Source organism: Homalodisca vitripennis, chromosome 5 (assembly GCF_021130785.1).
Source record: "Homalodisca vitripennis isolate AUS2020 chromosome 5, UT_GWSS_2.1, whole genome shotgun sequence".
Lineage (NCBI taxonomy): Eukaryota > Metazoa > Arthropoda > Insecta > Hemiptera > Cicadellidae > Homalodisca > Homalodisca vitripennis.
Window position 1 is genome coordinate 127,193,516 of NC_060211.1, and position 14,083 is coordinate 127,207,598.

A 14,083-nucleotide genomic window follows, 5' to 3' on the forward strand; every position below is an offset into this window, starting at 1 on the left:
TTTATTGTTGGAATTATACCTCTTCTTTTGTAATATTGTAGTTCCCAACTTTTAAGAATCACTACATTTAAAATATGCAGTATCACTGGCATAAATACATATTTTGGGTAATTCTAAAGAAGTAGTTAGTGAAATAAACCACAGATACTTACTTTAATGTTGGCTTGAGTGCCAGTTGTCGATGTAAACTGCTCCTAAGAGCTAATCTATATCAGACCAGTACTCAAAATGCCAGAAAAATCCGGACTGAGGCTGAACAAAATTTTACTTATAATTTGAGTCATCCCCTTCAATTTCTGTCTACACTGCTCCATGCAACTTTTCCACAAGTCTGTTCATGACTTCCACTGCTTTTTATTTTACTACTTCAATAGTCTGAAAACTTGTTCCATTCAAATTCTCATTGCCTTCAGGAAGTAAAAGAAAGATCACAGGTCCACGTCAGGTAAGTAGAGTGTGATCAATGGTCTAAGATGAGGTTGTTGACTTGAACTATAAACATCTTCACTGACAAAGCATTGTGAGCTAGGGCAATGTCCTGGTGGAGGACCTATGATTTGTTTTGGAAAAAATTATAATTGGCTTGAATTTTGATTGTGTTATTCGTGTTTTATTGCAGTGGAGAATCAGGAGATTCCCGACGCATTAATTAACATTTCGTTTCAGGATCACAAGTAATAACATTTTCTAAGAAGCTACTAGGATGTTAACATTCCTTCCGTTCAAAGTGTGAAACTCTTGGAACTACTTTTGTACACACTTTTTTCATGTTTAAATTTTTATGAAGAGTCTGCCTAACACATTCCTTGTCGATTCCTGCTGTAAACTCAAGACATTGCTGTGATAGTTAAACAGCGATCTTGCTAAACAAGGTTACACATTTTTTCAGTGATGATAGTCTGCCAGTGTGTGTCATCACTCATGTCTTTGTGGCCATTTTAAAATTCTTTATACTACAATACATTTCTGTTCGTGACTAACAATCGTCATTGTATTTATAACATTACAAATGCTTCACTTGTACATTTTCCAAGTTTGAAAAGAAATTTGATGTTTACACGCTGTTTTGTCTAGATACGTTTTTTCCGATGCGTAGAACAAGACAACTACTTAAAGATATAAGTATAAACTATGGCACTATGGGTGTAATAAAGAGTGAGAGCTAGACAAAATCCAAGCAGTGGGCGGAAGGAGAGTCACGTGACCAGCAGTACGATATTCAATCTGATTGCATTTGTTCTGTGGCTATTAATCCGGTTTCTTTTTAGCCAAAAAACTATAGTTACTATTAATCCATCAGCACAAGTAATTGTCAAATCCTTAATTCTCAGATCCAATTCCGAATAAAACAAAATTATTCCTGATAGCTGTTTTAGCCTAGGTTTTATTTGAATAAGATCATTACCAGACCAATTTCTGTCATTCCTTTACCTGTTGCAGAATATAAAAGAAAATTAACATTTCAAAAATACTTTTAATGTTTATTAGTGCAGGCACTTCAACCTTTTCATAACATGGTGTTTTGATCACAAATTCTCAGAGTTGTAAGCATGATTTGAGAGACAATTGGTGCAAAATGTTACAACTCACCATTCTGTGAAGCTAAAAAATAATATAGAAAAAAGATTAAAGGAAAGATTTTACCACTGGAGACCATTCACTTGGATGCTTTTCTACTTGATCCTTTGCTGTTGGATGCCATTCATTTTTATTCATGAGTGCACAGCATACGGATTGATGTGAAGAGCAAAGTATTGGGGACTGCAGGGATAAAGAAATGCTCATCTTAAGTTTCTTTAGGGAAAAATAAGGCCCCTTTTTTGTGGAAGGGTTTTAGAATTAATTGCGACAGATGTGGCCATCAAAATCTTAAGAGTTCCAGTCACTTATACTACTACAGATTGCACAATTTCCAAATTTTCATGGATATACTTTTAAAATGAACTGCCTACCATCTGTTTGATTTTGTTTACGATGCTATTTGTGCAGGCAGACTACAATGTACTTGCCTTGGAGACATAACTTCCATTAGTGACAGGATGAATCTCAGGATATTTGACTATAGAATCTTGTCAGTCAAATCTCATTTCTGAATCTTCACTTGTAAAGATTCAGTATAGTTGTGGCTGTATAGCAGTCACAATTTTTGTACAATGGACATTTATTTATGTATGATTTCTTTTTATGTATTTCATTATTTGAAAATGATGTTTCAACTGCACTCACTTAATGTACAAATAGTGACGGTTTTCGTTGAATTGTTAGGTAAGTTAACCTTTTTATCATTTTTAAAAAATTATTGAAAAGGCTGCTTCACTGATGATACAAACAGCTCTTTAAAATTGTTATAAGACATATATTTATACTTGTCCCCATATTATTATATAATATAAACTTAAATATTATGTTTATTATATTTACATATATGCTTACTGTACGGAATAAAAAAGAAACATGAATTTGCAATGTGGCAAACCTTAATCTTAGGAGCTCATGTCACCTAACATGGAACATGCATTTAGTATATTTTTGCTTACTTTAACCCCTTAACGGTGGGATTTTCAAGTCCCTGTGTACCAACCAAATACAAGGTTTAATGCCATTCTGAGAGATTCTATTCTTATGAGAAGGTTTCTTATTTTAACAGTACTAAACAAGCGATAAAATAAACAACAAAGAACAAATTAAGGTAAAAATGCTTAAACTTATTAGTAGCCGTGAAGATGTAAGCTGTGTGAAATGTGTTAACACTTCCCATCATCTGAGCAAGCATAACTTGCTTATCTTTTAACTGATAAATACTCAATCCTCAAAAGAAGAGATAGAGTCTGATGAGGTTAAGGCCCAAAATGGTGTTAACTAATACAATATACGATGATAATGAGCATTATGAAAAAAAATCTAACAGCCAATAAAAGTGAACAGCCCTACACCACCTGTTTCTAAGATGAAAGGTCATTGATAAATAACATTGTTTATATGTATCCCATTTCTGTTTATTTGATGTGCTGTATTAAAGCAGTTGTGATTAATTTTAACTACAATAGTTAGTTTGAATGTTATAGACTAATAATATGGAATTTTATCAGCTTTGATTGATTTATTTTGGTAAGCAGAGTTTGGCTGTGATGTTAAGAAATGTTAAAATTTAGATATTAATTGACCCACCTTAAAACCTGTTATGTAAAGTATTACTTTATAATGCTAGTTACCTACAATCTGATAGCCAATTATACTAGATTGTCACAATTTTGACACCAACTCTCACCCTTACAGAAATACAAAAGGCATATTATGCAGTCTATTGAAAAGAAGCAAGAATACTGGCAGGTGTGATGAGGAGTGGTTATATGGGGTGGGAAAATGAGGGTTAAAATATGTTTTTCAAGCATTTAAAATGTAATTTAACCCTTATTATTCCTTCCTTTTTGTTAATTTAGCCTTTTCTATAATATAAAAAACAAATAAGATGAGGAAGGGGATCACAAGTATGTTAACTATATAAAACGTGCATAAATTGCCATCATTGCATTATAATTTCATTATATTTAACAGGTTCCAAGTATCTTATATACATCAGTCAGGGTGGCTTCTCAAAACCTCTTTTCAAACTCCCGGTTTTTTTCCGATCCTCTAGTCTACTTTCAAACCAAATAGACAACTATAATACTGTATTTAACCCTTACACCAAGTGCAACGATGACGGTTTATCGTCACTAGCAGTATTTGGAAGAAATGCCATAAAGCTGTGATGCTCTAGCGAAATTCTGTGATTATTTATCGCTATCACCCATTTTAAGCTTTTAGTTTTTATCTTTGTGTCTTTCAATGTGTATACCTAACAACTTTCCTTTCTGTGATATTTATAAAATACATATATCCAATTCGGAAATAGAAAGATAACAAATAAATACTAACACTGAACTCTACTTTTATTAATTTACCTTTTTTGAAAGAGAGGGAAGGCTAAGAATACCACATTACTTCAAAGGAATTTGCAGAGATTCAGGAAATTAATATATTTAAAATTACAAGTAATTTCTTCTTTTAAGTTATAGAAATATTAGGTTATAAAATGAGCTTCCAGAATATACTATATTTACGTAAAAATTGTAGATTAGCACCAACATTAAGTTGCGTTTACACTGGCAAAGTTGTGAGAGAATTTGCACAACTACTGTAGCATAATGTGAACAAGATAAGCAATTTTACTCACGAGAATTGTTGCAACAAGTACTTGCTACAGTTGTATCGCTGTTTGTTCAGGAGGTCAAGACGAAGTCTGTTCATGCAAGGCAATGATGTCTCGGCAATGTTTATAATAAAAAATTGAATACCTGACACTGTTCTTGCAAACAACTGTCCAACACTGGTTGCGGCAGTGCTCGCGAGAACCGTTGCGCCCGTTTAGACAAGCAATTTTTACAGTCTGACCCAAATTTGCACAATTTTTTGCCAGTTTAAACGCAGTTCAGTCGAGATTTGCATGTAACCGAAATATCGAAACATAACATCACTTTCTATGTTTGAACTTATGTAATTTAATGACAATTGGAACGTGTGTGAGGGTCAATCGTTCATAGACCATCCGATGCTTCGGTCGCGATACGAGCGGTAAACTGTGAGCGCTGAATCGAGATGTGACTTCAAGTTTAATGTTTGTGTGGTACATATAGGGAACACTTGACACTACCCATAGCAGACGTGAGTGGGGTGGCAGCAGCGCAGTACCACACGATGGCGCTTATCCGCCGCAAACTCAGCTCACTCTGTCATTGCTGTGCAACAGGTCACAAACACCCCCTTCTCGATGTTACCTGTTGTAGCTAACCCACTACTTTCTTCTCCTAAAGTTATCTTATCAGGCTTGGTAAAAATTCAACTGACCATTCTGGTATACTAAAAAAACCAGCTGCACCTCTTAATATTATTCAATGAAATGAACTCTTAAGCCAGTTTATAACACTATACATTATTTGCCTGTGCTGTCTATCTAACACACGTCTTTTCAAAATACTATTTTCACTCAAGAATAAGAATTGGACAACTTCATCCCGAGACCCCACTTCGATGACTGAATAATACTACAAAAACCCCTTTTTGCATCGCAGTCACTACTGCTCTGCTGGTGTACCGCTCGTTTAAGTGCCAAAGTCCGATCGGTTGGCCAATTTTAATTGTCCAATGCATTGTTACACACGTTTTTATTTTGTGGTGGGGGGAGGGGAGAGGCTTGCCACAGCACAGGAGTAGAACTAACTAAGATAAACTCAACTACACTAGTGGAGGTAACCTTAGATCAACGGACATCATAATGGAACTGCCCATCTTCACGAACCGCGTCACGTAAAATGCGATGTTTCAAGATTAATCAGTTCTTGATTTCAGAAGCTGTCAGATTACGTCAGTTCTTGTAGAAAAAAAAAAAAAATGTTTTTGATATTTTCCCGGTCAGTTAAATTCCCGGCTTATTCCCTGTCGGGTGGCCACCCTGATCAGTTTTGCATTACTCTTTGATCGCCTAAACTGTGATGGATTTTAACAACCTGTTATCATCTGCTCAGTGTGTCTTTTGTCAAGGCATTTCGACTAGTTACTAAAGAGTCTGCTATTAAAATGAAATGGTAAATGTGATATACTATACTTTTATTAAAAAGAAACATTTGGCTGCAGCTTTATTCAATCTATCTAGAGCCTATGTCACTGCCTGGAGGAATATTGTAATCATCTCAATGGCATGGGCTGTTGGGGGTGGCAGGTATAAGAGGTGTTTTGTCATGAAGATTTCATGATGTGAGATTTGCCAATACCTATTCCAACCCCGTCATTTTAGAAAATTAAATCCTACAAGAAAGCATTTTTAGCTGTTCTCTATTTAGCAATAAATGTAATCATGAAATACTTAACTACTATACTTGTGTAATCCAAAGACGTAAAGGAAAATAGGTAGGAGAATGGCAACTAATAATTTTTCTTAATTTATTTATAAGAAAAATATCATACTTAACATACGAGATAATGTTAATATCAAAGTATGAACATTTGTTTACACTGCAATATAAAATATACATAGATTAAGGTGAGAGTACAAAGTCTCAACAAATTGAATGTGCTTTTTGCTATTTGTTTGGAATTGCCATATCATAGTCCATTGTGAAAGGAGAACAATTTATGTACAAGAATTATGTTTACAGTTTCTCAAAAGAAACAAATGTTCGCAAAATGAAAATTTAACTTATTGAAACACTGCATGCACTGCCTCCATCCTTCACTTGTGGACACTGTCCCAGTTAAATAAGCCAATCCGAAGTGCCAGCATGAAAATATCAAACTGGCGACTGCCGCCTTCATCTCGATAGTGAGTGGCTGCGCTCAGTGCTGCTGCTGCCCAGCCTCTGCACGGGCTGAATCTTCTCGAAGAACGGGTGTCTCAGAGCCTCTGCCAGAGTAATTCTCTCTGTTGGATCATACTCTAGCATCCGTGATATCAGATCAAACAGTTGACGATGGTCTTCATCATCTACAGTTTGATACCTCTGAAAGGCCAAACAAAAAAATTAATTATTTATAAGACTGTTTGACATTTTAATTCAAATGGTCTCTTAAGACTACATCCAAGAAGAAAATAAAACTCTATAATCTTAATTAAATTATATAATATTAAGACAATTTTCTTCACTTTTTGTTGTAGTTGACAATGTATGTAGTGCACACTTCAGTAAACACTAACTATGCATGACTCACGTGAAGAGGTTTGCAGTTTTCACGCACATAGCGCCCAGCTGAACTCTTCTCGTCCCAGTCCAGTTTTCCGTGATAAAAGTATTTTGTTTTACTTTTACGAGCCATTCTAAAACAAATGAAAACTCAAGCTTAATACTATATTTTGAAAACTGATCTTCTGAAAACTTATCTTCAAGTCTCTTATAACTCATTCCCTTTATTTGTAACCTGTATTACCCTTATCAGGGTATACGTATTTATTTCTCAAATACTACTATTATAAGAAGAATAAAAGATATATAGCATAACAAAACAGTAGAAAATGAAACAATATGTATAGGTCACTATGAAAAAATATGCATAATAAGCCTTGTATAACTAAGTAGTAATCCATGAATCTACTACTACTAAAGACACTGAGAGTATTAATGGTTTGAAAGTGCAGGTACATCAATGAATTCTGTATGTTAAGTATTTAGTTGTAATAATCGTTATTTCATGTCTGTTGCTTTAACTTGTTAGCATACTCCCATTATGGAATTTAATTTTAAACATAATTAACTTGAAGGATTTTTAATTTAAATCCCTTGACTGAAGATATTCTTCACAACAAGGAAAAATAACTCAAGATTGTGTAAATTTTATTATGTTAGTGATTTTCAATAGAGTGTGATCAGAAAAACTAAACAGGTAGTCAAAATAAATTATTTTAAACCAACAATGATTGACAGTGATTTGGTATCATACCTGATGAAATGTGGTAAAAAAGTAGGGGATAGAACGTTTAACCCTCCATCGGGGCGGTTAAAATTAGAAACACCATCAGGCGCTCACGGAGGTTTCCTCCAGGTTGGCGAATAATGGATATCATAATCGTTTAAACTGTTTTTATTTGTTTAAATATTCATACTGATTTAATTACAATGTAATATATTCATTTTTAGAAATTTAATAAAAATTACACTCTTATGTAATGAATTTTCCAAATAAGAAATTCAAAATCTTAAAAAATGTTATTGTATAATAACAACATGATTAATTTTAAGGAATAATGCAATTAATTGTAAAAATGTTTAACCTTCTGTAAATATGTATGGAAATTAACTTAGTTTTTAACTTCTTACAAAAACAACTTACTTCAATTCTTGAGATATTATACAATTGTAATGTCAATTATTGCTCTGAAATAAAAATTTATTCTTTACTAAAAATTTTTTTACACACTGCACAAAATTTCAAAACATTTTCCTTCTGGTTGTTATAGCGACAATGTTCACTCCATAATCATTACTGAAATGTTCCCTAGCACACTGGTACTGTACTAACAAGTCTCTCGTCTTCATTCTCCATTTCACAAAATTCAAATAAAATATATAGTAAAATTTAAAAAGAAACCATCACAGGTCACACATTTAGGCGCACACGGATTATTACAACATAAAAACTAAACACAATAAGGCGCTCACAGTGATTTCGTCCAAGCACTACAAACACACCATCGGGCGCTCACGGAGGAATCGTCCAGTCACGCACGGAAGTAGACCTCATACTGACACATTTTGATAAATAAAAGCGGGAGGCTATTGTTTCGTTTCCCCGAAAGATGCTCGTGAAGTACACTGCGGGAAACGACTGCCGACATCAGAAAAGTAGTACTATTTTTAATAATAAAACATACACGGAGGAAAACTCCGTTTAGCGCCCGATGGAGGGTTAAAGCCTACCCTGCAAGTCAGGTGTAAAATACCCACAAATGAATTTTGCTCATACTTATAATAAATATACATTTGTTTTATACCTGTATGGTATCGTCCCCAGTATACGTTCCATCATAGCTAGATGTTCTCTGTTGTCATGAGTCTGAAATAGTGTGATGCCCAGGTAAAGCTCAAAAATTATACAGCCAATGGACCACACATCACATGGATGAGACCAACCTAATTCTGTAATACAAAACAGCTTTATGAGTTTTTTCCCCAACATAATCCAAATTTATCTGTGGCTATTAAGACCTCTTAATCTCTATATAAGGCTCACGCTGCTTAGCCACCTTTCCACTATATAAAAACCTTGTAAATTCATTCCATTAATATAGGTTGGAAAGAGCTTGTCTACTCGTTAATAAATTGAACAATTGTAAACTTTCTCTTGGTACAAAATAAAAGTCACTAATTGTGTGAAATATGATTCATGTGATTTAAAAAACTCTCGGTTTCAAAAGCTACTCAAATGATTTATTGAACACTCTAGGAATATTTTTGATAAAAATCTACATTGGGACACGCACATTAATTATATATCCGCTAAATTAATATGAGTAGTATTTCTCATTAGACGACTTACTCTATGTGTCCATAACAAATATGTCATAACTGCTTACTTTGCCTTCTTTCAGCCCATTCTAGTTATGGGCTGATTGTGTGCGAAAAATGCAATTTTATACAGTTGTAAACACTGTAAACCTCTTTTTTAAACTTTAAAAGTTCAAATCCTCATAAATCAGTATCTTTTTGATTTAACGAAATATAATTTTTAAAAACTGGAACTATTTAAACATCAAGTGATAATCACTCATACAACAAAAAACATAAGAATTTGGTATTAATGAATTTTAACAGACTAAACAAATTACAAAATAGTCACTCCACAATTTTTTTTAAAAGTATATAATCGTTTTTTATCAGTATAAAAATATAACCAAAAGGGGTTTTTTTTAATCATATAAAAAGCTTTTACACAAGCCTTTTAATTCACTGAAATAATTCTTTTGCACAAAATCTATAACACTCAAAATGTTATTGACTAAAATTCTAAGAGATCGAAAAATTTTATCCAATGAGTCAGTTTGATTGGAATAATTTGAAGATGCATGTACAAATTCCAGATTTAATTTTAATAAAGTTTTTAGCTAGTCTTTTAAGTAGACAGACTTGGCTTTGGCTGCAAATGTGACTTTAAATAACCTTTATGATTTTTATAGCAGTAAAAAGATTTTGATTTCTTGATTGGTTTTTGAGATATTTCCGGTTTTACCAGATTCCCAGTTTTTACCCAGTGTTACATTCTCTGTTACACGGTTTTCCCGGTCGGGTGGCCACCGTGATAAATCATAACTAATTAAGCAAAGAATAAATAATCTGACAACCTCGCCATATAGGAACAGTGCCATACAAATTGCACAGTAAAATAAAAATGGTCTAGATTTACTATGTGATTAGAGCTTCCCAGTGGTTTAATTTGTTATCCATTACTTGAGAATCAAGACAAGACTGTGAGGATAATTAAGTCCATTGTTTACAATTAAGATTTATGACTAACGTCACAGCCTTAATGGTTTACCATGACTAATTGCTATTTTTCAAACTTAAAAGTAATTATATATATATATATATATATATATATATATATATATATATAAAACCATAATTAGCAATAGGATAATTTTAATACAAATCTATATAAATTCATTCAAAAACATAAGTTTTTAAAAAGCACAATATCATAAAAGTCTCATCTTTTTATAATACAAAATTGAAAATTTAGAATAAAATTTTTTAGAAGATGAAAAAATGAGTATTTTTGTAATGAAAAATTACAGTTCTTGATTTGTGAATCAAGCAGATTAAGCTGACATTTATTGTGGTTGTTAATGAATTGTTTAACCACATTTATATTTTAAAAGTTAAGTCATTTTTTAAGATATGCTGAAGTACTTGTCTATTAATTATTTACATGATGCAGACTTTAAACATCTGTTGTTTCATTAATACAGTGTAGGTTTGGATTAATACCAAAATTTAACAACTGATTAATTAGTTATTGGTCCTTTGAAATCATATTTTAAAACATGTCCATTATTGTCAGGTAGTATTTACTTTGTTACGTTGATACTATATTACTCAATAATAATTTAATGTTTATCTTATCAAAAAGCAAGAACATCTTGCCAACCTATGGTCAACATATGAGAATTGTTGTAAAATATCACAATTTGACCACCAGACACAAAGGGTTAAACCAATTTTATCTTAGGTAACATGACCTAACAGATTAAAGTATTTGTAATATTTATGACAAAGTGTCACATGTTGGGAGGAGAAACCCATTGTGTGCAGTAAAAGTACAATGAGCTTACCTAAAATAACTTCTGGTGCCCTGTAATGCCTTGTTGACACAATCGTGCTGTGGTGCTCATGGTCAAAAGTTGCACTTCCAAAATCTATGAGACGGACATCTGATGACTTAACTCTCCTTACATCTCTCTTCTAGACATAACATAAAAATACAATTTTAATTTACTGCATACAATAATATAATAATAACCCTTTCCACTTGGATTTTTTTCACTAGTCTGCCCCCCTCAGCTCGTATTTATTTTAGCATATTTTCAGTAAAAACCCATTTTTAGCAAACTGGAAGTCAATAAATTATATACATTATTATATTGTATAATAATTTTATTTTATTTCTAATTTATATTTTAGAGATATAAAATTTGATAATTACACTAATAAGTTTTATATTTTAGCATGGTATGGTATCGTTCAAAACACTCTGCAGGATGAAGACCAGGATTTTTTTGAACAGGTTTTACAATAGTAAAGTGTTTCCTTTCTTCCTCCTGGCACCTTTCTATTGCTACAAACAGCACAGTCTTTAGTTTTTTTTTGTTGGATGAGCTGCAAGAAAGTGAGGTTGTTTGTTTAGCCTTTCTTCTTTTTCTACTGATGAAGGACGACCCCGCTTCAAACTCATAGGGTTACGGACATGGCCTACAAGTTCAGTGATAAGGATTTCTCTGAAATTCCTGTGTTGAATTGTTTTTTCTCCATGGTTTTGTTTATTCGTGTTGAACAAGAGAAAGCTATTTACTATTCCCACTTCCAACATCCAGAAAAATAGCTTTCTCCACTACTTCAGAGATTTACGCGGAAATTTGTAGGAAGCAATATAGTGGTCTGCTTGATCCAAGCCACCCATATATTTGTTATACTGACAGATAACTGTTGGCTTTTGTATGTTTATTTGATTATCCTTACCTTAATTAAGTAATTCAGCAATAACTTCTGAATCAGAAAGAAAAGAGGTACTTGGTAACGACATATCGAGTCACTAATGCGAACGCGTCTGAAAATTGGTTAGGAAACGTGACTACAATGACAAAGCAAAATAAATCAGCAGCTGACCAATCGTAGTTCAGCTGTAATTTATTAGTTCCTGAGAATGCCGTGCGATCGCAGCACCAATCGGAAACATCGTAGGCCGGCTAAAAATAAAGTAAAGCTGACGTCACTGCAATGTCGGATGGCGTCCGACATACGAGCGGAACGGCAAAATAGCAATGTCGGACAATGTCCGACATACGAGTGGAAAGGGTTAAGGTTGTTGATTCGAGTTTTGATAGTTGTTGTCAATATGGGAACAACAATACTAAATATATGAAAATTAGACAACTGCTACTGGGTTGTAGGCTGTTTTAAATAATTTTTGTTGAAAATTCCAGTTTATTGTGTTGGCTGTGGCAGAACTGGTTAAGTGATTAGGTTGAGCCCATGCTTTGACTGTGAAGGAAGGGGTAGGGAGGAATGTGAACTCCTCATGTTATCACTGACAATATTCAAAATGTTTTGAACTGGAGAAAATCTAGGCTTTGTAGTGTTGTAATATTTTTAAAACAATAAATTGGTGATCACGACCCAGAGTAGAGTGGGCTGCATGGTCTCCAGTCTTGAGCATTTGTGATTTCTTTGCTGCTAATGTCTGCCATCTCGAGGACATTATTTAGTAAATGTAAAATAATATTCACTATTGTATAAAAGATTACTTTTTTAATCACTCTTTGAAAGTGCTTAATTGGTTTTGTCAAACCCTATACTAGTAATTCATAATAAATTGATAAAACAATTAAAATTACAATAGAGGATCTAAAAAGTGTAACACAACTTGTACGATATCACATTTTTTACCTCTTTGAACAATCAACATTTATTAGTTACAGTTAACTTTACAAACTTAAAGGTAGTGTAAAATCATTGCCTGAACTCAAGAGAATTAATGTAAATGTTACATGGATGATGTATGTAAAAATAATTTTAAGGAAGCTAACATTTGGCATTACTTTCATTAAATGTTAAAACTAATAGGAATTAACACTAATTCAAAATTTAACTGGGATTTCCATATACATTTAGTTAATAATAAATAAACTAGGATGAGCTATAATATCCTGAACTAAGATGTATGTTATTTGAAGTATATATTTTATATTTGCTTATTTTGGACTTTTAGTCACATTTGAACTGTGGCTTGCTTTTGTGGAGACAATCGTCTTTAGTCAGTGACAATTTATTGGTAAAAATAAATTCATGCCCTTGCAAGTTATAGTCACCACTTAAAAGATTTAACTGTGATAAATCTATATTGGTCGTACTTCAATGATAAACATAAGACTGTCTACTTGCACAAACTGTATGGTAAAAATGTTTTAAATAAATTACTGCTGTCAGCTATAACAGCCTACAAGTAGGTTCAAAACGAATGTACAGCTGATATATACATTTATACTCTATTGATGAATCCAGGCCATAGCAATATTAATATTGATTTCAAATTACGCTAACATCGTTTCATACGTTTGTATAATACAATTTATGGATGAAACCAATTTCATTTCAAATCATCAATGGCTAGTAAAGATTCTTTGTCATACCTTTTTGCTATTGTAGGTCATTTCATAATCGGAATCCACAAAGAGTATATTTTCTGGTTTGAGATCAGTGTGAGTGAGTTTGTTGTCATGAAGAAACTTGACAGCGTAACACAACTGGTAGGATATGTGTCTCACTTGCTCCAACGTGTATGGCTGGTAGTTGTTGTCTTTCTACAGCACAACAGAACAAATAATGACACTCAATCCATTCTGTGATAACAAATACGATAATTTGATAAATCTACTTAATGATCCATGGGATTCAACTGAAGTAATGTTAAGATTATTTGTTATATTGTATTTTATTAACCAACAGACAAAATGTTTTTATTTCAAAATGCAGAGCTCATCAGAGTTCACATTTTTCTTCCTTACAAAAAGCAAAGTTTTAAAGGTTTAATATTACACGAAACCCTAACCTATTACATCATTCTCGGATTTTTATCTCAGTAGATAAAGAAAAGATATTTAAAATATTATTATCAATCAATCAAACAAACTGAAGAGCTCATCACAGCATTTTGCTAAGAAAAAATTTGGTGGAAAGTTCACAAGCAGTATTAATGAACATCTGTGCCATCAGTCTTCAGTCGAAGAGTTAAATGATCCTGTTCCAGTCACTGTTAAATATAATCTATGACGACAGTATAC

General features: G+C 32.9%; 1 protein-coding gene across 1 annotated transcript in view; it reads right to left on the reverse strand.

The window, feature by feature from the left end:
- Positions 1 to 5,965: 5,965 nt before the first annotated feature.
- Positions 5,966 to 14,083, reverse strand: part of LOC124363607 (serine/threonine-protein kinase Doa) — a 33,458-nt gene continuing 25,340 nt past the window's right edge. Inside the window, exons 7-11 of the mRNA XM_046818863.1 lie at positions 13,433 to 13,603; positions 10,859 to 10,988; positions 8,522 to 8,666; positions 6,745 to 6,850; positions 5,966 to 6,536 (exon numbers count right to left, since the gene is read on the reverse strand). Of these exons, the coding sequence (XP_046674819.1) occupies positions 6,348 to 6,536; positions 6,745 to 6,850; positions 8,522 to 8,666; positions 10,859 to 10,988; positions 13,433 to 13,603 (741 nt within the window). The 3' untranslated portion in view covers positions 5,966 to 6,347. The remainder of the gene's footprint in view (positions 6,537 to 6,744; positions 6,851 to 8,521; positions 8,667 to 10,858; positions 10,989 to 13,432; positions 13,604 to 14,083) is intronic.